Genomic DNA, 25887 nt, shown 5'->3' on the forward strand with positions numbered 1-25887 from the left:
GAGAACACAGTGAATTGCTGGAAAATGAGACATGTACTTCAGAATTGTTGTGGGCAAAATGTTAAGTTATGCTATTGTTTAAAAGGCTTTTATTTATCCTGCTGACGTGTTTCAGGAAGACCGTTCGTCAAGAGGTATTGTTCTGTTTCTCTCTTTCTGTGGACAGTTTCTAATGTTGAATCAAAATAAGCAATGGAAAGTACTCTTTATACAGTATATTGAGATTATATACTGAGCTGGCAGTGGGAGGGACCGGGACACATATATACGCATGCATATGCATGCATGCGTGTGCCCCCAAACACATATTTCCCCTTTTCTCCCCACTCCAGTGTAATTTGTTCATTTCCTTTCTACTCCAGTTTCATCTGGCAGGCTTACTTACCAAGTAGTGAAGTTGGTTCAGTTGAGATGCCCATTTTTCATATTTTAAGAACTTGACATAGTAGACAAGGGGTGAGAAACAGCTTTCTAGATGTTCCTATACTATAACTCTCTTTATGGTCAATGGTCATGGATTGTAACTAGCAACAACCAGTAGTTCACATCTGAAGGGTAACTATTCATAACCTATGTTATAAAAAAGGACTCCTATCTGGGAGAGAGTGAGGAAGAATGATGGAGAGAATTAGGGATATGAAAGTAGCAGGGGGGGAACACTTGATTTTAAAAGGCTTGCATGCAAGATTTAAGCATACCCCTTCAAATATGGAATATTCCCTATGGCTGTGTAATCCCTACACATAAGTGAACAACAAAACTGATGCTTGGGAAACTTTTTTGGACTACGAGTCACACAACTCCACAGTCTGAATGGCCACTCAAGAAGTTACATCTCCAAACTTCAAACAACACTAGCATGGCTGTCAAGAAAAATGATGTGTTCTCTTCATTTATTGCATCTATTATAAAAATGCTGTTCTTAATAGGTCCCTTGTTTTGTGTGCTTTCATGTTGTCTCTGTCTTTTGGTGTGCCTAAGGTGAAAACATCATGGGATTTTCCTGGGAGAATTTGTTCAGAGGGGATTTTCCACGGCCTCCCCCTGAGGCTGAGAGGCTGTGTCTTGCCCAAGGTCACCCAGTGGGTTTCCATGTCTGAGCAGGGATCTGAACCCTGGTCTCCCATTGTCTTGGCAAACACTCAAACCACTACACCACAGTTGCTCTCTTTTTATAAAATCACAAAATAGCCAAATGACAGTCAAAACCTTATTAAAATTTGTCTTTTTCAAACTCTGCATTATAAAAAGAAACCAGAATGAATTTATTAAAAACAAAATTCACCAAGGACTAATTACTATAGCATCAGCTGCAAGCCATTGTTTTCAAACTTCTCATGCTTTTTTATTATCCAGACATACAGCTCTCCATAGGCCCTGAATAAATTTATAATACATGATAGACATGCACTGAACAAACCACCAAACCAGCTACCAGTATTTCAGCATGTTGTAGAGTACATTATTTTGTACAAAGCTCATGCTTGTGTCTACTCTCAAAATGCAGAATTTTATTACATCTCCCAGAAATCTCCTTTTTGAGATAGTTCCTACCTTTCCAAATACACAGCATTCTTACTAACACATTAGTTGTATTGTTGTGTGCCTTCAAGTCATTTCTGACTTATGGCGACCCTAAGGCTTTTCTTGCAAGATTTGCTGACAGAATGTGAATTGTCCAAAGTCAACCATGGCCAAGCTGGGATTTGAACCCTGATATCCAGTGTCATAGCCCAGTGCTCAAACTAATGCACCACACTGGCCCGTATCACACCTGGGGGGTTTGCAGCTCAGATCCGCAGTCACTCCTGTTCTAGCAATGCGAAACATCATGTTTTTTCACACCAGATCCAGAGTCACTCCTGTCTAGCAATCCGAATTAAGGTTAAAACGTTATGTTTTACCACACCTGGTTGCCTTTCTGTTGTCCTTCTGAATCGAGGGGGAAGCGAAGTCAGTTCTATTCCAAGCAAGTCACGTGATGTGGATTCAAGCAAAGCAGGGTGAGTGCACATTGTATTACCACAACGGAACATACTTTGAGGGTTCAACAATTCGAATCAGCATCCTTGCGCATGCTCAATGGGGCTCTGGATGCTGTAATCCTTCCCTGCCCCCTCCTTAGTTGTCATCCTTCATCGAGGTGAAGGAGGCAGGGGATGATGGGATAGGTGGCAGGGTGAAGGAGGGGAGCAGATCGGGGTCTAGGAGGATGCAGGGGATGATGGGATAGGCTGCAGGATGAAGGAGGGGAGCAGATTGGGGTCTAGGAGGATGCAGGAGATGATGGGATAGGTGGCAGGTTGAAGGAGGGGAGCAGATCGGGGTCTAGGAGGATGCAGGGGATGATAGGATGGGTGGCAGGGAGGAGGAGATGGCGTGAAAGAGGAGGAGGGGGATGATGGAGGAGGAGGAGGGGGATGACGGAGCAGGATACAGTGGGCCAAGGGGGGCAACATCGGAGTGATCTTCCACACCAAACCAATTCGAAGTGAAATTGAAGTGAGCTTGAATGTGAATTCTGTGAATTCCCTTTTTTCTGGAATTCATCAAAATGAGGAGTCACTTTGGATTCACTGCGGAAGCCCCACAGAAGGCGCTCCCATAGAAAGGAATCGTGTCTGTAAACACATTCACATTATGACGTGAATTCACATCGTTGGACCCGCATTCACGTCGGAACTGATCTGCAAAAGCTCTAAAAATCTCCGTGTGATAAACCTCACTGACTCTCTAATTCTTCAATTCTGATTCTGACTCTGAAATAAGTATGCATGAATCCAGTGAGACATAGGGGCAAAACAGAAGGCCTAGATAGAGTGGCGTTGTGCCGCCCTTTTCAGCACCTGATCAGCCTCACCACGGCCCCAATCCAGCAGTTTGCTGGCTCAAAAAGAGGCAGCAAAATGCCACTCCTTTGAGAGCTAGCAAAAAGGTGATATTGCCACCACGGCAGCACTTTGCAGCGCTCCTTTCAGCATGCGACATATAAACACTGCGCCAAAAGATCGCTGTGATGCCACCCTCCATGTGGTCAGGCAGGCGGTGTGCCACCAGTGTGGGACAGCATGAGGGCATGCATTGTCCAAATGCCATGCCCCCATGCCGTCTCCACATCGGCACTTCAAGCCGGTCTGTTTAGCCCCATAGTCTCACAGCTACTGACATATAAAATTGTGGCCTCAGCAAACTTATACTTGATCCAAAACACCATGAGATGAAAATCAGATGAACTGAACTGCTGAATTATAGTTCAGAGTTCCAATATTGTTCTGATGGATTTATATGAATATACAGGGTAGGGATGAAAATTGTGCAGCCCTCCAGATGTTAGACTACAACTCCCATTAGTTCTAGCCAACACAGCCAATTGTGAGGAACGCTAGGTGTTGCAGTCAAGCAGCAATTGGTGGGCCACATGAATCCCACCCTTGATTTTGGATTTTCCCCCTCACATGTAAATATACATGTATCCCAGATTCAAGAAATGGCTGACACACATGAACCAGCTAAAACATACACTCTTCAAAGAAACAAATAAATTATACAGTAGCATAAAAATTGGGAGGGCAGGCAGGAAAATGTGACTAACAGCCCAATGATATACATCTTCACTGAGAAATAAGTCCCACTTCTTTCAATGGCAAAATCAGAATGGATGCCTTAATATTTAGAGAATCCAGATATCTAAAGGTCAAAACATTCTTATTAACAAAGCTGTTTATTAAATGTTTCCTAAATCATCATGTTGGTTCATTTATTTGCCAGTAACTACATCCAGTTTGCAAATCTGACTACTACTGTTGCCATCTGAAACTTCTATGTAACCTGGGCAACTGTACAGTAATTAAAAAGTGACACATTTCACATAATGGCAAAGTACAACTGAGCAATTATGACTATTATTTTTCCTACTGGGAGAAAAGTAGCACACAGTGGGGAGAGATTTATTTATCAGAAAGACGGCAGGAAGATAAATGGTTAAATCACTGTCAGATCACTGGGAGTGGGATTTCTAGTTCTGCCTTTTCAGTGAAATCAGCAGGACATAATGAAAAATAAAGTATGTAGGATCCAAGGCCGAAGTATCCCATAAGAATCTGACACTTGGTCAAGCTAATTGTAAAACATTGTGTGACACCATGTAATTTGCTTACAACAGGATTTACTAATGACTATTTTAGCTTAGCAGCACAAGGAATGATAATTTTAAAAAATGTCACTGACACTTCAACAGAAGTAATTTTTGACTTGGGAGCAGTTATGCACTGCTGATCTTGCACATGTAGTATTATTTACTTTCTAACTGCAGTTTCTCAAAGCAGTATATATTACTTAACATAACATAAAACACAATTTCAGTTGTCACAGTAGATTCTATCCAAAGATACAGGCACAAAACCATAGCCTATGCACACCTATGGTGATTCAATTATGATTGGAAACCAATCCAACAATATGAATCATCTGTACATTCCCATATGATTGAAACATCAAGGCTGAAACTGGGCACACAACACTATTTGAATTGCTTCAATCTATATAAATGCTTTCAATGTAGAAGATGTCATAGTGACAAAATCACCATATTCATTTCCCATCTTTTATTTAAATTACATTTCCGGCTCATTTTTCTTCTTGAAAAAATAGGATTATCTATCCTGGATTAGATCCAGATTTAGTTATTGAACAAACTTAAATCAATGGAATTTAAGCAGATACTGACTAAAGTCTCAGTAATTTCAGTAGGTCATCTACTGACTAAATCTGAATTCTGTGTTGAACATGAAGGCTCACTTTAGCAAGTGAAGGAACATCCTTGGATGAGCCAGGGTGGCATAGTGACTCTGGTAACTTAGACTATGACTTTGAAGACCAGGGTTCAAATTGTGTCTCAGCCATGTAAATGCACTGGGTGGCCCTGGGAAAATCGCACTCTCACAGCCTTAGAGGATGGTAATAGCAAACCTACGCAGAACAAAACGTGCCAAGAAAACCCCATGATAGGTTTGCCTTAAGTTGGAAATGACTTAAAGGTACACAACAAGAACAACAACAAAGCTTTCTCGCATAGTTCACTGCTTGGGTTGCAAACATCAAAGTAGAGTTTGCCTCAGCCTAGCATGTGTGATGGCTGATAAATCTCAGCTAAATATGATATTCAAGACACAGCTGGCAGAAGAGAGATAAATGAATTTCCAAGTAACTTATAGCATTAAATCTGAGGTTGGGCAATGCTGATCTACTGTCCTTCGAAAATTCATTAAAATAGAAGATTCAAGCATTTCTAGGAAGTAAGAAAGGAAACAAAATGGTCCATTTAAAGTAACAGAAAATGGTAAAGCCTTGCTTTATACTTTCATGCCCTACATAAAATATTGATCCACTAGGTTATTAAAGAGCAAATAGAGCAGGCCAATAGATGAATATATGTAAGCTGTAACACATGTAATCTGAAGACATGAGAGTAACGAGCAAGACAATTAGATGGAACATCAACAATATTCAAATTTGAAGCTATTGTCTATATTAAAATTTTTGCTAGAAATAGCATCTCCAGAATCCAGGATCTTTCTTAACTAAAGTCTCATTTAGAAAAAAAAAGTTAAGTGATGTACATTAGGGTTGATGAACCATTTTAAAAAAGACAGAACCTTTTACAACCTATGGAAACATTTTCTACTTATAGTTTTAAACCTTCCTCAGATTGATTCATTTATATACACAACACCACGTTATTATAAAAGAGACACAGCATCTTGCATTACAACAGCTGAAACTATCTAAATATTCAGAGAAATCACACATTTAGAACAAGACTGAGCAACCTACAGCCCTTCAAAGATTATTAGATTGCAATTCCCATCAGACCTAGCAAGTATAGGCAATGTTTTGGAAGGCAGCTATAATCTGCCCATCCCTAAATGTAAATCATTCTTTAAATCGCCCTTTAACTTATATAATCTTAGAACCACGTTCACATCCCTAAATTTAAATCCTCTTAGAACCAGTTGCACTTCTTACAGTTGTACATTTCGGCCTATACATGCTTTTCTACTGGCTGGATCTCTGCCTCCAGTGCTCATGGCTAGACTCCAGGGATGAACAACAGATGAATGACTTGCACAGCATCCATCCGGTATTTGAGAGTATGGCTGAATCCTACCCATGATGGGAAAGCTGAGTGACCCACCAGGTACATATTATATAAGCAATTTCCTTTTTTTAAAAAAAGAAAAGAAACACAGATTTTTTTCCATTCTCAAAAAACTGCTTTTTATTGAAAAGAAGCAGCTGCAAAATTTGAATCCAGCAACCCATGCCTTCAATTATGAGAAGACAAAAATTAGGCAGCATGGAATGTTGTCTTCAATACTAGAAAATTCAAGGATAAATTGAAAAGTGGAGCAATGCACTTTTGCCTGCATGGATTTTAGCTGAACTCGTCCTTTTGTATTGTGTAACCTAATAAAGCTGGAAAACATGTTTCTAGAAGTTATTTACTATCAAGATTAAAAAGGGTGTCGTTCTGACACAGACATTTCTGAACAAATGGAAAGTCAAAATTATAACCACACTCATTTGCTGGATCTTTTAGGTCAGAATGTCCCAAACTGAACATCTAGTATTCTTTCCTCTACTCATCTGCATCACTGAGATGTTCCACATGAAGCATTTTAGAACATCTTAACTGGACCTTTGTTTCTTTATGGAATGTTATGCCCACAAACAGATCTTAATTCTACTGTCATTCCCAGATAAGACTGAAGAACCCCTAACATACCATATGGGTTTAAGCTGCTGGTATCCCAAAGAAAGCAGCTGCCAACAAAATATCAAATAAAAACCAGAGCAAACAAACACATTGACTAAGAATGTAATAACCGCTGCCCAACTGAAGTGCTACAAGATGCTGGGCAGACTTCCAGGCTTTAGAAGCTTTCCAGTTTAAAGCACACTGATGCAAAACCCTCTTTTGCAACCCATTAAGCTGCATGGCAACAGGTACAGGTTGACTCTGAACCTATACAAAGACTGAATTCAAAGTTTTCTCTTGATGTGGACAGTATCTGAATGTATTCCATTCTCACCAGGTATATGAGCTGTGCTTTGACAGCAGGAGGAACAAAAAATGTCAGAAAAAAAGCAACAGATTCCTCCATGTTTTTGAAATACACATTGTCTCTACATGGATCTACTAACCAACATCTGTTGCTCTAAGTGATGTCATTATTACAGGGCACAACACTGCACTGGAATTTCCACTGACAAATGCACATGAAAGAAAAACTTGATCATTCATTTCCATTCCTGTTGTACCGTTTCATGTTTTACATCCATGTAGCATCTTGAATATATCTCGATCTTTATTTCAGCCTGGTTTCTTATTAGAACATGTCCTCTGGCTATAAGAATGTAAATACTGAAGCTATTTTAAAGCTGCTTCAAAAATTTAAAAGGAGAAGCACAAACCCTTTAATTCTCTGAATGAAAAATTCTAAAGTTTTTTTTTAATTCATTTACTTCTGACGCCAGCCTCCACGAAACATTCGAGCGTCTGCTGCTGGTGCTATAATTAAGGGTATTTTTTCCCCTGTTGTTTTTAAATGACAGTGTGACTGAATGCTTCTCCCTGGTGATTAGTAGCCATGTTACCAATAAATGGCATGCACTGTGCATTCAAAGCCTGAGAAGAAACCTCAGACATCACCCCTTTTTTGCAGTTGGTCCAGCTTCCTTTTTAAAAGACTATAGTTCTCCCTGGTCCCAGCTGCTGTGGGGTCAAGCTTCAGAGAGACTTCATAGTGTTTCTTGGCTAAGTCAAGATTTCCCCAGCGATGGTACAGCACAGCTGAAACAGCAAAGAGAAGCTTTTGTTAGCAACGTTGCTGAAGAATAGACAATCTTGCCAATTACTTAGAAAACATTAAAACATTTGGTTGGACGTCGGTATGGTGGCAGCCTGTTCTGTTGCCAGCTGGAGGGGACACATTTGGGAGCCGAGCAGGCCAAGGAATGACAAGAGCAGATTGTGCTAGAGCCATAAATTGCTGTTTTTATCTGGAGAGCTCATGGCGGTTTGCAAGCACGACACAAAAGAGCCAATTTGCCACCACTGACATGCAGCTACCTCTGGGCTGCAGTGTGCTGCCTGGTTGGTCTACCATACAATGCAGTAGGCTTTGCATTCTTGGGACCCCATCTCACAGGACTCCATTCTCTTGTTGGCAATTTGTTTAGCAAGCAGGCAGAATAGAAATCTAGCCAGCAAAAGAATGCCTTAGAACAGTACTTTTTAAAGACAATGAACATGAAAAGAAGTACAAGCAATGTGTCTGTTTTTTTGAGGTTTTTTTAAGTTTGCACTAGGGGAGCTGTAAAATGTCTTACCCAAATTACCATGGTAACTGGCTGCAGTTGGATTGGCTTTAATTGCCTTGTGGAACAAAGCTTCAGATTCCTGAATAATTCAGAAAAAGAGATCAACAGGACAAGCTATTTTTGTAGTGCATACAATGTCAAGTACAAGCAAACACTACCAATTACCTCATGCTCTGTGGTCTATTAATGTGATTATGTCACCATATTTTTTTCATGTGCATTCACACTTCTACGTTTCTTTAATGGATATACATACAATATAATTCACAGCCAGATCCAGCTGTTGTCTGGTAGTTGCTGTCAATTAAGGAGTAATTACTTCAGTGCTAGTAAGAACACAAAAACACTTGTGGACGGCATTATAAACCGGATGCTCACACAAATCACCACTTAAAACCAGTATACTTGCATTAATGTGAAGTTAATCGGAACAGAAATCAATGGGATGAGCTATCTTTAATACAGGTAGATTGACATACATCACTATTAAATTACAGCTATTGAGTTTTGATAAGGTTTATACTTTATTTTAAAGCTAAAAAGAATAAATGTTTTACAAAAGATGTTTCACTGATTTCTGTCTGTCTGTTGCATTCCTGAGCAAAACCTCTCTCAGTTTTACATGGAGTCTTGTTGCTTAAAATAAAATCCCTTTGCTGGACAAACTGAAACTACTGGATGTTTTAATGATTCGTTTTTATGTTTATTTCTACAAAGTGCCTACATCTCTCCTTTGTGACACCGTTAAACTTTTAAGAATATATTTAGTTCAATTTGCACAATAACCACTTTTAAATAAGTGTTGTTAAATAAGTACAGTCAAGCTAAAAATAAAAAACACAATGAGTTGAATGCAATGCAGCTTATGTTGACATAATTAAATGGTTATTTTACAGAAATGTTTGTTAATATTAATGTAAGTACTGAAGTCATATCTAATCTTGTTTGGTAGAAAACTATAGTTATTTTTTGTAACTGAGCTTGTGGCATATAGTAATATGTGGGGCACTGCCACCTTTTAAAATGTAGTTTAATTATCCTAGAAGGCACGTTTCTTTGTCTGTTCACTCCCCACCCCCTGTAAAGTTTATCAACATATTTGCAGTAAGGAATCCAGTGCCTCTGCTTAGCTTGAAATGTGCCCCAAATACAGAGTAGTCTCTTGCAATTGTTGACTGTAACGTGTCCTTCCAATAGGACAAACTCTGTTTGGAGCATACCAAAATTTTCACACAAGACAAAAGATATAAAGTCTATGAGCATATATACAGGTTGCATATCCCTTAACCAAAATGCTTGGGATCAGAAGTATTTTGAATTTTTTCAGAGTTTTGAGTATTTGTACATACAGTACATAATGAGATATCTGGGAGATGGGACTCAAGTTTGAACATGAAATTCATTTATGTTTCAAATACACCTTATATATGTAGCCTGAAGAAAAAATTTATACAATATTTTTAATACTTTGTCCATGAAACAAAATTTGTGTATGTCAAAACACCAGGAAGCCAAGGTGTCACTGTCGTTTTTGTATTTTAGAGTATATTGGCATTTTGGATAATTATACAACTTATATAACTATAAACATATATCATTATCAATGTCTTATTATAATACTTGCAATATACCACTCGTTCCATCAACTGCAATAAATACAAAGATTCCAGCCTGTTTTCTTTTTTCACAATAGGACTGCAATTTTTTTGAAATTCAGAATGGTGACATTAAATCAATTTAAATCGGTGAATCACTACATTAGTAGCTTAAGAAAAACTACAAAGGATCCCTCCAAAAAATAAGCAGAAAGAGTTTTAGAAGTATTGTTACACCTAATCCTAACTAAAAATTAATGGCTTTTGAACTCAAAGTAGTTGGGATGTCATCCCTCTACAATCTTGGGCTTGTTATAACAGCATGCAACAAATGGAATAGCAAAATGTGTCCTGGTGCAGTGCATCAGCTCTAAATTCCCAAGACATGCACCACAACAAACATAAGAAGTCAGTGTGTGGACTGCACAGCCTTTTCCTCTGGTGGATGGGAAAGTAGCACAGGATAATTTTGTCATGCTAGTCTGGATAGGCAAGCTGTGAAGTGGAATTTCATCACTTTTAAGAACAAGATAATTATGTATGTGCAAGATACAAAGGATCAAATAACTTGTTCTGCCCTCCAAGACTTTGTTCAGCTTGGTTTTTTTTTAACAGAAGCCCCCTACTCTTCGAGTAAAAATGATTTTTGAAATTGACATTTAGTAGCATACTATGACATGGTCCAAGGATATCTGCTATTTAAATAAATTGCCAGACTTGCTACTGGGACATATAAGCCCTTGGATATTTCGTAAATAGTGCCTTCTGTCCCAGCCACAAAATCAGACAACTGCTTAAAAAACACAAAGCCCAAGGATGGATTTTGCTTTTTATGAAATCTGTACTGTTGACACTATTCACAATGTATTAATAAGTGGTCCATACTCAATGCTGGAGGTCTGCTTGTGCAACAGCAGAAAACAATATAGGTTAAGAAGGGAATCTCCCCTCCTCCCCCCGCCTACTGCAGCTCCTGAGCACCACAAATACCAGTGGGTTCAGACGAACTCCACATTTGGGGGTTTGGAGCCTTCTGGAGCTGCAGGGGGGAACGGGAAAGGAGGGGATGCTATGACATGCTTTTCCATCATTCCTGAGTTTGGGCCATTAGGATTAAGCCTAGTTAATTCCAAGTCACATTAAAAACTCACTTTTGTTAGTCTTAGGCCTGTTACAGACTGCCAAAATAAAGCTGCTTCGGGTCTCTTTGGAGGTATGCTGTTTAAATGATGCATGCACCCTAAGAATCCGGAAGCTGCACCAAAGCTGCACTCCAGTGCTTAGGAACGGAGTGTGGCTTTGGCGCGACCTCTGGACTCTTAGGACCCATGCATCATTTAAATAGCATACCTCCAAAGAGACCCGAAGCAGCTTTATTTTGGCAGTCTGTAACAGGCCTCCGGCTGCATCTGCACTGCAGAAATAATCCAGTCTGACATCACTTTGATTGTCTTGGCTCAATGCTATGGAATTCTGGGCATTGCAATTTTGCTAGACATTTAGTCTTGCTTGTTAGAGAGCTCTAGTGCCACAACAAACTACAGTTCCCAGAATTCCATAGAACTGAGCCATCGCAGTTAAAGTGGTGTCAGACCACTATTACTATTTCTGTAGTATGGAGGCAGCCTCAAGAGGAATTGCAATAACATTTTAAAAGGTAAATGAATTTTTTCCAAATCATCCGTTTTTAAATTCATTCTCACCCTACTATTTCTCTTTTGTTTGACATTAAAAAGTCTGTAAAATTAAGCCTCTTTCATTAAGGGAGAGGTGGAACTTTGCAGCCAGAAATCATTGGCTTAAGGTGTCTGTCAAATAGCAATGACCTTCTCTTGCACAAAACAATACCTTAGTTTAATAACCCACTGAAGCGATAAATTTTACAAGTCCAGACTGTAACTGTCTAAGGATATGCAGTGAGGGAACATTTTCTGATACTTAAAACAGAGGCTCATTTCATAGTTGGTATTCCCCTGTCACACGACTGTGAAAGCACAGAGTATATCACTTGGGGGTTAAAATTTGCATCTTTAATTAGTTTAGCCCCAGGAATTGTTTCAAAAGACTATCCTCCTTCCTGTTCCATAGAAATCTTACATCTGTTTAACATCTATGGAACACCATCAGATTCCACACAAAAATCTGTCAGTTTATCCAACTGAAGTTTTTTTTGTAGTACTCTATGGTCTTTGATATTTTTCCTCTCTTTCTCTCTCATGACCCTTTCTGTCACCAATGAATTTATTCTCCCGAATTTAGGATTTCTAGAATAGAATGAATCAGTAGGTTAAAATAAAAAAGCCACTACAAACTTGGTTGTTTGACAAAATTACTGAGCTTAAGAGAACTGGGTTTGGTTTGCTGGAAGAATCCATTGCCTAGAGATTATGAGTGGTAGGCTATTCGAATTAAACCTCATCAAACATTTCTGTAAGTGTGGGAAACATCTTCCAGGGCTAGCTGTGTTGGCCATGCAGAAAGTTCAACAAAATGCACCAAATCCATAAAACAGCCAAACAAAATGCACAAAATATATCATGCAAGGTTTTGAAGCTTCACTGGCTTCTTCATCAGGCAAAGATGTTAAAATCATAAAGGAGAGGAAAAGGTACAGTGTTAGAGTCACAGGTCTACTATTTGTCTTAGATGTTACAGTGCTTCTGTTGTCAGTTAAGATGGTCTGGAAAGATTTCAATGTAGGAAGAGGTCACTCCCTTTCTTGGCCATATGGGGACTTTGTTGGAGGTAATACCTTGAAGAATTAAGTTATTTAGCTTCCTTTGTGAGTTTGCTTTCTCTTCCTGATAGAACACAGGAGAAATTAGAAACAAAGGCTGTTGGTAGTTTAGGAAACTGTGGGGTTTGGCAGATTAGGAAAGTATATACTGAGGAATATATGGGTCCTTTGATAAAAGTGGATCCAAATTCTCCACGGGAAGAACCCCTGCCTTGACAATATGCACATGCCATCACAGGTAAGGAATTTATATGCTTAATGAACATACAGAAACTGTAGATTTCTGTTGTACAAGGCTATGCTGACACCCTTTTTAACAGTATTTTGCTGCACCATGAAGAACTTCTTATACAGTGAAAACCTTATTTAAGATGCTATTTTTTATCAGATTAGTAAGGTTTTTTCAATATCTGTGTTTTTATCTGCCACAACTATCTCCTTTTGTTGTTGTTCCTATTTTGGAATGTTATTGTTTTTGTGCACTATTATTAATGGTTATTAATTGCCCTCGGTTATATTTAAGTTGCAGAAAAAGGGACTTTTTTAAAAAAAGAAACACACAAATGCAATAAAATCTTGACATTTGCAAAATCCCAATGACTTTTTAAAAAACCAGTCACACATTTAAAGGATATATTCTGTCCATGAGTAGTGAAGACATAAATATGCTAAATATTATTTGAAATTTGTGAATAAAAAAATATTTGTACCTTATATTTCTGTGATTTCCCCAATACATTTGCCAATGAAAACATGAGCGCGTGATCATTGGGTATTAATTCCAAAGCTTCCCTTCCCACAGCTTCTGCTTGTGCTAAGTTACCTAGGAACATACAGACAGATAGGACTGAGTGAATAGCAATATTTAACAAGATAAATGTGTTAATCATTTCCCATAAATGTAAGTAGTAAAAGTCACATAAAAGGACAAAAAATGAATCTTGCAAATGATGAAAATACTGCATTTATATATCAAGACAAGTAATTTGAGGTGATTAAAATTGTTACACACGGAAACATTCAGTCACCGCATCAGTTCACGAGACACTGAAACATTTGTACTGATTGCAATTTGATCCTTTTTTGCTCAGTGATTACAGTGTCCTTGCATGCCACTAAAAGATCTGGAGAATTTATTTCAGCTTTCTGCAGTGAACCTAATCTGGAAACCAAGAACCCAACATTTTCTGTTAACATTCTGTAACCTCCACTTCCTCCAAAAAGATTACAGGCTGAGTTCCAGCAATAGGAAGCATCTGTTAGGTGATTAATAAAAACACTGGTCCTCTGTTCCTGATTTTTTTTAAAAAAATAATGAGTGAAGTAAAACAAACTGGGATACACTGCAGATAACTAATCAACTGGACATTTGATTTGATGTTCAAAGCTCCTCTTTTATCAAGGGATGAAATAATGAGACTACAAACTGAATATAAATTTCTGCTTCAAAAAGCACCTGTTTCATTGCTAGTTCCTCCACCCTGATGTGCGCTCTATGTTACTTTGCTGAGCTCAACAATAGGGAAAGTATTAGGGGCAGGAAAACCCCCAAGCAGGTATTGACACAGCCACAGCAACTGGCTGGATCAAACTGCTAGAACGTTCCATTTCCCCCCCAAAATTCAATTATGTTTTTCCAAATGCTAAACTGCTATTTTAAATATAACAACAACAACAACAACAACAACATTTATTTGTATTCCACTTTTTCACAAAGGAATCAAAGCAGATTCCAACAGTATAAACAAAATATCAAACAATTAAAAATTACAATTTAAAAAAACCAATATCCCAACCCTCCCCCCATGATAAAAACATTTTAAAAGATTAAGCATAAAAATTTGAAAATTATCCAATAGGAATACATTAAAATTTTGGGCAGATTAGCACAAGAAATGAATCTTCCTTTAGAGGAGAGGGGGACAGGGGTAATGGTATCAATCAATTTGGTGTTGGTATCAATGGAGGCAAGTCTGATGGATCTAATGGATTAAATATGATCTGAAAGCTTTCATACAAGAACATGCAAGAATAATGGGTAGCATGCATTTGATTCAATCTCCAAATAAACATTTTAGGCATGTATAATACTTCCCTCCTCCCCCCTGTAGAACAGCAGACTAAGAGGAAGGTTTCAAAAGCAGTTTGCTGTAAGGTGTTATGTGGCAGTAACTCAACTTCAAAACTTTGCTTCAAAATTTTGGTAAAAATTTTGCAGCGCACATCACGGTGTTCCTGACTGGGGTGTCATGTACAAGGCATACTAGCCTTTCTTCTACAGTGGGCAAGTATAGAAAATAAATCATTTACTTAAATACTGTTCTGTAAATACTGTACCTGTATTATCAAGCAATATAATCATGTTGTTCCAAGCTAAACTGTGTTGTGGTTTCAGAACAGTGGCATTTCTCCAGGCATTCAGTGCATCTACGTGGCGATTTAGATCGGCATACTGAAAGCAACATGGTTGGCAATTTGATAGCAAGTACAATAAAGATAGTTAAGTCCTTGTTCAATTCCCACCCCACTCTTTATTTCGCTATGCATAGACTATAGAGATGAATAAGTTAGAATAATGAATCCTGAAGATAAATGCTTGAGAATCATTTTTAGCGGTCAAAACTGAGAAAGTAAACCTACAGTGAAAACAGATGCTGTTAATAGTGCCAGGGAATGAAATACAGGGTAAACTATGTGCTCATTGTCACCTGCCATAGAAAAACATGAAAAAACTTTGATATTTTTCCACAGGTATCTGTATTTTCTAAGCATCTGTGATTCCTGTCCATATCATTTGTGACTATAGTACTATTGGGATTTGTGTGAGGGAATGAGGTCTCACAGAGTGAGCAGAGACAGCATTTTCACAACATTTCCATTCTAGTGTTTCTCAAAAGAAACACTACACACATTTAGCAGCAGCCAGTTATTAAACTCAGATAGTCTAGTGATGTATATATATTTCTTATCCTAGGAATATACTATACCAATCACCTGTGAAATAAACAACTGTGTCTAGTCTCTTGATTTTTTAACCTTATCCTACATTCTTTAAATATTTTTTGCATGTTAATTACTTTTAATGGTTCAGTTCTTCATCTTCTTTTGTTTTTATCTGCTGCTCTTTTCGTTAGCTTTTCAATTTGCTTTTTTGGAAGTGAAACTTAATACTCAGTTTTAAGCTGAAAAGGTAAGTAGTTGTTGTGTGTTCTTAGTTATTTCTGGAGACCCTAAGGCAAACCTAACACAGGGTTTTCTTGGCAGAATTTGCCAGAGGGAGTTTGCCTTTGCATTCTTCTGAAGCTGAGAGTGTGTGACTTGCCCAACTCCACCTTGTGGCCGAATGGGGATTCAAACCCTGGTTTCTCAAACCACTATACCATGCAGGCTTAGCAAGGTAAGATATAAATATTTTTAACAGAAGACAGAATACATGCATTCTGTACATGTGCCCAGTCACCAACTAAGCAATCAGCACTTGCTCAATTGTTGGATCGCCTCATTCTGAGCAATATCAGCAGCACATGGATCCAATGGGATTTAAAGGTCTATTGACTCATCTTCTTAACAGCATTTTAAAAACCTTATTGAACTGACACCCCCTGCTATCTTTTTTCCTACACTCTTTTCCAGGTTTTTTTAGATTTTAACATGGGGAAGGGTCTTCTGTGTTTATTTTATAAACAATGCCCAACACAAGTGCTTGAAAAATAAGCAATTATAATAATTGAGCAATGTTTTAAATATCCCAGTCTCATGACATAACAGTGACACAAGGGAGATGTTCAAATGAGTATCTGTGTAGTTTACACACATATAACTTTAGGTGTAAAAGGCTCTCTTTGCGCAATTAGGATGCTTATTTGTACAGCAGGGTTTCCGGTCATGGAAAAGAAGAATATATATGTAGACTATAATTAAAATAATTAAATTTGCCCACTCATGTGCATTCACTTATGCAGTTATTTCAGGGTTTACAGTGTCTTGGTGTTTCCTTCCTTAGTATACTGTTTGTTTTGCTCTGCAGGGAACATTTACATTGCCATAGGAGGTTCAGAGTCTGATTTTCAGCACCTGTGGAAGATGGCAGAACGTTAGAAAAACACACCAACTTCTCCTTTCTATTATGCTTCCTACATGGCAATCCTCCATGTCTAGTCCAAGGTAAATGGCACAGGTGCACAACCTCAACCTTTTTTTTAAAAAAAAAGGCAAAGTAAACAAATCCTGAACATGTTTGTTCAGAAGCAAGCCTCAATTATTTCAGCAGGACAAGTCCTAGTAAATATGGCTCTGTTTGATACAGAAACCTCATTCAAAATCTATTCCATTCCATAATCTCTTGGCTCATTAGTCATAAATATAAAGAGATACACATACCAAACGGCCTAAATTATAGTAACAGTCTGGATATTTTTTTCTGTGCCTAATTGCAGTCCAATAGCTTTGCTCCGCTTCTTCATATCTTCGCAAGCTATTTTGCACTATTCCTAAATTCATCCATGCTGCTGCAAAATCAGGCCTAGGAAAAATGTTTGGATACATTTTAGCATACAGAACACAACATCCCTTTAATATCTTTTAATTATTTATCAAATGGTTTCTCAGCATCCATTGGCCAAAAAACACTCCCAAGTCAATTTACAATACAAAACATTAAAATATCATAACACACCAAATTAAGGAGGGAAAATAACCCACCCAGGAACTAGAGTTCACACTATAAAATCAAATAAAACATATTTTAACAGCCTACCTAAGCATAAACAGAGAAGGGTTTAGTTTACCTTTTGTAGGAAGAGAGTTCCTACAAACTCTGAGGTGCTGCCACAGAAAGTATTCCTGTGTTTTCATCAATCTGGCCTTCATTGGCAGTGAAGCAAAGAGATCTTATACTAGAAGCATGTTTATGGGAGGAGGTGATCTTTCAGATACCCTGACCACAAAACATTTAAGGCTTTTTAAATGAATTGTGCCTGGTAAACAAAATAGCAGTCTAGTGTAACATCAAAAAAGAAAGTGACAGAAAGCAATCCAGTGGCCACGTTCTTCATAAGCTGAAGTTTCCAAACACGTTTCAGGGCCAAGCCCATTTACAGCATATTACAGTAGTCTGAACAGGCATGGATCACGATAGGCAGCTCTGCCTTCTCCAAAAAGGAGCAAAACTGGTGCACCAGCCACAGCTAGGCAAAGCCAATCCTGGCCACAGCAGCCACATAAACCTCCAGAAGAAAGGTTGTGTTCAGAAGCACAAGCTGTGATTCCCCATTCTTCAGAGGGAATGCAATTCCATCTAGAATAAGCTATATCTCCAACCCCAGTTGTCTACTGACCAGACAGTATCACTGTACTACCTGGACAGAACCTTGTTAATTTAGATCCAGGACTTTTTTTATTCCAAAACTAGGCTTTATCACAAATGGGAAAAGATCCAGATAATGGATGATAAACTGCTGGGCAACAGCAACAGGATTCTTGTGTTTAAAACGTACTGGATTTGTACAGCTAGCAGCAGAAGCTCTTCTGCTTCTTGTAGTTCATTCCTTTCTTTCAAGATGTTTCCCAAGTTGTTCATAGCATGCACATACTTTGGATTCAATCTGGGATTAAAACAAAACAAAACAAGAGGAGAGAAAATTCACTGCAAGAAAGTAGCTCTATTCCTTTTTCTTAAAAAAATAAAAAATAAACAGAGAACTGTTACCTATCCCACCTCCTCACCATTTTTACATCACAGCCAGCTTTGGGCATTTTAAAGCACCTGAACTGTCTGCATCCCATTCACGATGCAGACAGAGAGGCAGGAAATGGCGCCCCCTCCAGAACACTCATAGAAACAGTTTTCATGCTGCTACATGGCTAGACTGATTTTACTATCCACAGTGCTTGCTGTCAAGCTTTGTTTTAATGAATGACAATACTGATAGCTAGCTAGGCAACCTATTTTGATGGTTAAAAAAATCTGTACAAATAGGAAATAAGTCCTTCATTATATAATTTCTCCCCCCACAAACACCAGTCATCCCAGTTGCTGCTTTCTTTCATGAGCCCACACAACCATTTAATTTGTTAAGGTTGCCATTGAATAAGTAAGTATTGTTTGGTTATTTTTGGACACCTCTGTGCTTTCATACCACATTATAACTGCTGTTTATAACATTTGTTGTATCTCAACATCAACAACAAAGTGCTGAATTGAAATCCAAATTGTTATCTTGGAGAGGTTTTTTTTATAGCTATGCAAATTTGGATTAAGAGGCCATCACCAAAAAGGATGAAAAGTAGTGTTTCTTGTGTCACACTGCCTCTATTTTTCATTCAGTTTTTGCACTTGGTATGACCACTAAGGAAACATTTATTTAAACAACAGAACGTTGTATTAAAATTGATTCTACATTAGGAAAGACGTCCTATGGGTTTGTCGAAATGTTCAGTCATTCACCATTGTGCATCTACTCCCTGTTACTTTTTTCCAACAAAGTGACCCATACCTTACCGCCTCCCTGTAATAGTTGATTGCAGCAGTTTGGTTGCCTTTATCAGCCAAGTTTTTGCCAACATTATAATGAACCTGAAAGTAAAGGAAGGAACTGCATTAATTATTCTAAACAAACATTTATTGCTCTTATAACACAGCATGTTTATAGTGTACAGTACTGTATTTTACCTCTGTAAAATATATTTATGACTTAACAAAGCAGCCATAAATCTATAAAGTGGTTTGTATGGAGTTGATTGTAGTGGCTTTTTATCTTCTCTGAATAATATGAATTTATAATGATCTCTCAAAATGATAAAAAGGGTTGGCTTCAAATAAAAATATCCGTATTCTAACCATTCTTATTAAAGACGTATCCCTTCAACCTCCTGAAATTTTGACCCAGGTCAACATTAAACTGATGCATTCATTGATACCTTTTCTTTACCCAGTGGTAGTAGGACTGAGGGAGCCAGTGTGGCATAGTGGTTTGAGTGTTGGATTATAAATGAAGACCAGGGTTCGAATTTTGGCGAAGTGTCACACTCTCAGCCTCAGAAGATGGTAATGGCAAACCACCTCTGAAGAAAGTTGCCAAGAATACCATGATAGGTTTGTTTTAGGGTCACCAAAATGACTTGGAGGCAAAACAACACAACACAGCAGGACTGAGGGCTACCATATAGACAAACCCCTGTTAGGCATGAGAAGTGTTTATGACACATTCTGGTGGCATCTAGGACTTCCAGTAATAATTCAAAATGAAGCTCAAGAGAATGTGGTGCAAGGAAACTGGGAGATTAAGAAGAAGATAATGAAAGAATAAGCATCCCAGCTTAAAAAAAACGCCAGCAGTTATTTAGTTATTTTTTTAAAATTACTAAATTCAGCTGAAATCCTAGCATATAAATTGTTTTTATGTTAGTCTGATGTATTTACAGATTTGTGGGTTTTTAAAAATCTGCTGATTCTAGGAGGCATTGGTCAGCAAAGAACAGATAACAGCTGCTACTTATTTTGCTGAATAATAAAAATTCTATTTTGGAGACTTCTGGAAGAACTCTATTTGAATTGGGGGCAGGGAAGAATTGACCTCATAGCAGCCTCACTAAACAGACCTGAAATCTAATCCTGCTTTAGGCCCATGCCTCCACCACCAGAATATCAACCTGTGTCAGTGTACCTGACATGCTGCCATTGATGAAAAAGAAAGGACTATTGTTGGTTCTGGCAGCAGTAATCCATTGTCCCTGCTAGGCCCAGTATGCTGGTACAAGCTGATTAAGAATTAAATAAGAATCAGTACACTTTAAGCACACAATTAGTCTGTATAGCCAAACAGTAATCCCAATTGTGCCAAAATCTGTGTAGGTCAGAGAAATTCAGCTGTACCTATATTTATCTACCAAATACCAAATGGGATATAAGAAAGTAGTGAGCTAACAACTGATTTGAACATAGTGACAGGTGTATTGTTTCTTTGCTAATAATATTGCATCAAGGAAAACAGGCCTTTTCTGTCCTGGCCAGTCAGTCCGAAGCCAGCCCAGAGCATTATGCTCTGACACTGGCTCTGAATTTACCATAATGGCAGCCACACACAGTGAGCCAAAGCCGGGGTGGCAGTACAGCATTGTCTACAACATTGGTGGTACAGGGTTGTATGTCCTATAACTCCATCCCTGGAGCCATCACTGCTGCATCCCTTACTTGCATGAGCTCCAGAGATCTTTGCCAAGTGATCAGTGGGTCCCTCTGCCCTATCTTCTCATAGGAAGAAGTGGGATGACATGGTACTTGGCATGTGAAAAGCTGGCCAGTGCAAACTGGGCCTGATCCAGCTGTTTGCATGCCACAAAACCCTGCACTAATCGTGGAGTTTGAAGATTATTATTATTATTATTATTATTATTATTATTATTATCTTTTATTTATAAAGCGCTGTAAATTTACACAGCGCTGTACATACAATCTTTTTAATTAGAAGGTTCCCTGCCCTCAGGCTTACAATCTAAAAAGACATAAAAGGAGAAGGGAAAGGTGGTGGGGGTAGTAGGCTAATACATATAAAGTACATAGCAATACAGAAAATGGTTCGATAAAACAGGCATCAAAAGACTATCAAATAGCAAGCGACAATTATGCAATGCCTGGGAACGCTTCTCTGAAATGTTGTGGGAAACACTAAGGTTTCCCACAAGTTTGTAAACTCCAGGAGAAAGTCATCTTAACTACAGAAACCCATGGTATTTCACTGGAAGTCACCATGCACTGTGGAAACAGACAACACCACTGTCGGGGTGAGCATGGGCTTTCAACCATGCAGGCAAGGCCACAGTATGAAAGACTGGTATATTCTCTACTGTCCCTGTGCCCTCAGAGAGCTATCTGGTAGACTTTTTCAGATGATAAAGACACTATCACATCTAGACATGCAGAAGGAAGACCTGCTGGGACAGATTTACTGTGTGCCATGAAGGAAAAGGCGCTCAAAATATGCTCTAATCTAAATGTCACTGACACAGTTGCAGAAGGGATATAGGACAGATGTTTTGAGATTGCTTTCAGCTGTTGTAGCAACTGACGATGCAGACAATGGTATTTGGAGCAGTCTATCCATCCAACTTTTCTAGAGATGGAAAATAATTACTTTGCACCTCTCAGGATCTCATGGAAGAGAAAGCACACCTTGCCTCTGAAGTCTGCCCATTTGTAAGGTTCACAGTATGTGCTGCAAGCACACAATATACAAAAAAGCATACATTTTAAAAATGTGAACTTTAAAAATGTGTATGATTGAAAAATTCCTAAAACATACTTCAGCCAAAAGAAAAAAATGTGCACAAATATGGTTTTATTAGGAAAAATGCATAGAAATATGTACATAGTTAATAGTATGAAAATCTACTGTGACATTATGAAAAATCCAAAGATATAGCTGTGCTAGTCTGTAGAATCAGTATGTAGAAAATTCTTGTAGCACCTTTGAGACTAACTGAAAGAAAGAAGTTGGCAGTATGAGTATTCGTAGACTGAAGTCTACTTCCTCAGATGCATTTAGGAACAAATGCATTTAGGATAGATGCATCTGAGAAAGTAGACTTTAGTCTACAAATAGTCATGCTGCCAACTTCTTTCTTTAAGTTAGTCTCAAAGGTGCTACAGGATCCCTCTAAATTAAGAAAAATTGACAGATTCAGACACACCTATGAAAAGAGTGACAATAAAAAATCCTGGTTCATTGCAAAAATGGCTGGAAAAATTACACATTACAGTATAGCTTTCTTTTGGTCATCTTAGAGACCAGATTCTGGGCACTTTCTTCCTTCTTCTTTTTCGTGGGGAGGGAGTTTCATGTATTGCTGTAGTGTGCCTTCAAGTTGTTTCCAACTTATAGCGACCCTAAGGCAACTCTATCATGGGCTTTTCTTGCCAAGATTTATTCAGAGGGGGTTTGCCTTTGCCTTCCCTTGAGGCTGAGAGTATGTGACTTGACCAAGATCACCCAATGGGTTTCATGGCTGGGCAGGAAATTATACCCTGGTCTCCACAGTCATAGTCCAACACTCAAATCACTAAGATGTCTCTCTTCATGTATATTAACCCGCTTCTAAAATAAGGCAAATGTGAGAAAAACTAACAATTCAGCTGCTCATATTTTCTGCATTAGCAAATGTAATAAGAAAAAGAAAAAAACGGGGATGGCAAAGCTTGTTGGGGAACTCATTTAACACTTCAACCAATGCAAGGAAAATACAATACACTCTTAAAGATTTTATTTTATATCCTGTCATTGTGTTTAGTGATGCATAAAAGCAGGGATTGACCTGATTTCCAGAGAAATATTATGCATGCAAAAATGATAACAGATCTTGAATTCTCTGAGATCCTCTTATGTTTATTCATACTGTTAAATGACACAATGAAAGAAATCCTTAGCTCTAGAGTAGGTTTGAGGATGTATCTTCGTTGTCACTTAGAAATAAAACAGTAATATTTCTCCAAATGCCTTTTCTATAAGCACAACTTGAGATTCTAGGTAGCAAACATGGATACAACCCTATCAACTTAAATGAAATAATTTCTGCACTGTGTATTTACAGTTCATGCCTTTGGACTCCAAGTGACAGGCAATCGACAGGTGGCCAACTTCAATAATGAGGGGGTGTGTGTGTGCTGTTATGGTATGCATGTGTGTTTGTATACACACATGCATGTATAAAACTACATCCCAATCTATTTGAGGAAGCTTATCATATTTTCCTGATCTACTCAATCTGAAGGCAAGCAGTATTGCACCGGAACTTTTCTGTACAATAGCTTTCCCAGCTCTTATCTCCTTTCCTTTTGTAGAATTTTCTGTAACAAGATTTCTCTTCATAAAATGGCATGCACATAGATGATGCTACATCTTTACTGCTGTTCTAAACACTGCCTGACAGAAAAGCTATAACGTCTGATAACATTCCTGTGGAATTTTAGTAGTAAATACTACTTTATTAATTGCTGAATTTCCTCATAAATTTGCTTTACTCAGTAAAATCTGGCTTGTCATCCTTCCTAAAAATTAATAAGAAGAAACAACAAGAATTTTGTAGTCCTATGACTAAAGATGTAACCATTCAGCTCAGCCTCTATGCTTCTAACTACCATTAAGAGAGCAACATGTTTATGTCGCCAATGCAAGGAAGTGAAACAGTGAAAGCACAGACAGAAAAGTTAGAAATGAATCTGTCAACATGTATGTCTTAATGAAATTACTACTACTGTAACGACAAACTGACTGGTAAGTGAAGAATAACTCTGGTCCTCAAATGCAATCTTGTGAGATGCTAATGCTAGCAATGTAATTTGTTATTACTGTCAGTCAAATACTTGAAAAAACAAAGAGAAATCTTACTTTGGCATTCAGTGGACACACTGACAAAGCACTCCTAAAAAGCTGCTCTTCTGATCTCCACTGGTTACTGCGGATTACACAACGCCATACGTTTATCACCAAGACGCCCAGCAGAGCAGCAACAAGTAATTTCTTGAAGAAAGGAGATACATGTTAAAGACCACTCCTTCAAATGTCCTTTTACATGTCCCAGTTGTCATTAATAAGGATCACTTCATTAGTACCTTTTTCTTAACTTGTTTGCTCAACAGACCGAATCCATACGTAATCAACATGCAGTAGCCAATACTGGGCAAATAGGTTACTCTTTCCGCAATGACAAATCCAACTCGAAAGAATAGATTGCTCGCCGGAAGAAAAGGAATAATGAGAAATCCCAATCCCAGTGTAAGGATTCTGGAAAACAGGAAAGTCATCACAGGTTGAGGATTAACTTTACTGCAGTACTTTTACTTATCATTTTAATAACTGGATATAGGGTGGAACTTTGAAGGGTTCATTTGAGTGGTAAAACTTGAATGTAGAAGCTGTGGGCACCATGAGTCTTTTCAATGTTGTCTGGCAACAACATTAGTCCAAGGTAACATGGGAGAAATCCATGCCACAGCTACTTTTCACCCCCACATCTGTCCATTCCCCAGGAGAGGCAATGCAAGTAGGAAGGAACTGCTGCATGGTCTCCTTCTTCCACAAGATCTTGAACCTCCAGTCCTACTATGTAGAGGGAAGAAGCCTAACTGCCACAGCTCACCTGCCACCAAATGTAATGATGGAAGGGAGTCCAAGCAATTCAAAAGAAATTATGAAAGCAAGTGATTCTCAAAGTTTGATCCTCTAGATGTTTTGGGACTTCACCTCCTAGAAGCCAACTGACAGAGTACCACTGATGTAAATGACATATTTATATGCATGTCATGTGATAGTTTAAGTGATGCAGGGGTAAATAAAAGGCTCAAGTCCAGAGATTTTACCTACACTTGTGGACCTTGTACATTCACTTCAATCTGAAAGGGAACATTTGGTGTACACAATGAAGAAAAACCCTCTGGCATGGGGACTCGAGTTCTCTTATAGATGCAAGGTCTAGATCTTCCCAAAAACTCTCTACAGCATAGTTGTTTTGCCATTGGTATCAATGGGCTTTCACATGAGTTTTTTTCCTACTCTATGGCTGAACCATAGACCAAGCATATCTGTGTTGGCTCAGTTTCACCATACAAATAAGCAAGCCCCAAAGATTAACTGACAAAATCCGTATGTTGGGTCTCTGATCACAAGATACTGTTACAATTTGTTCTGGATATTATCTAGGAACACCTATGTAGAAGAAAGCCCTGAATTAGCTTGATTTAGCATGGAATCCAAGTCACTGTACACAAACAAGAAGGTGGGAAATGGCACATAGACTAAACGTGTCAGCCACAATGTTACTGTGCTCAATCTCACATCACAGGCAAACTTCTGTTTTTTCACTTACAATATTAGGATATGAATACCTTTTTAGACCTTGTCAGGCTGCTGAAATAGCGAAGCACTATGGATATTCTGAAAGCATTACTAGATGATAATTTAAATTTTTAAAAGGGGGAAATGAGAACAAAATCCATACAAAATTCCTGTGGAGAATGAAGAAATGCTTAATTCAAACAACGGACATGTTGCTAATTAAGAAAATTATGTTTGTGATCCTTAAATTATGCATTTTCTTCAAGAACACCAGAGATACACCTGTTGAATTTTCTTAGATGCTTAAAGTAACTTTCATTTCCTTAAAATCACAGCATTTCCCCCA

At 38.2% G+C, this 25887-nt stretch overlaps 1 protein-coding gene across 2 annotated transcripts in view; it reads right to left on the bottom strand.

Moving 5' to 3' along the window:
• The window catches only part of LOC149319183 (gamma-glutamylaminecyclotransferase-like), a 107010-nt gene that overhangs the window by 39127 nt on the left and 41996 nt on the right, over positions 1–25887 (bottom strand). The window contains exons 10-18 of one of the 2 annotated variants that reach the window (XM_089511224.1): positions 24320–24491; positions 24096–24227; positions 19209–19288; positions 18210–18317; positions 17095–17236; positions 15052–15166; positions 13425–13537; positions 8392–8461; positions 1327–7852 (exon numbers count right to left, since the gene is read on the bottom strand). In XM_089511224.1, the coding sequence (XP_089367350.1) occupies positions 7701–7852; positions 8392–8461; positions 13425–13537; positions 15052–15166; positions 17095–17236; positions 18210–18317; positions 19209–19288; positions 24096–24227; positions 24320–24491 (1084 nt within the window). In that variant the 3' untranslated portion in view covers positions 1327–7700. Of the gene's footprint in view, positions 1–1326; positions 7853–8391; positions 8462–13424; positions 13538–15051; positions 15167–17094; positions 17237–18209; positions 18318–19208; positions 19289–24095; positions 24228–24319; positions 24492–25887 lie in introns of those variants that run through there. The other variant, XM_089511228.1, reaches the window with a different exon arrangement.

This window comes from Sceloporus occidentalis, unplaced genomic scaffold, assembly GCF_023333645.1.
Source record: "Sceloporus occidentalis isolate IW3139 unplaced genomic scaffold, rSceOcc1.0.p SCAF_2, whole genome shotgun sequence".
NCBI lineage: Eukaryota > Metazoa > Chordata > Lepidosauria > Squamata > Phrynosomatidae > Sceloporus > Sceloporus occidentalis.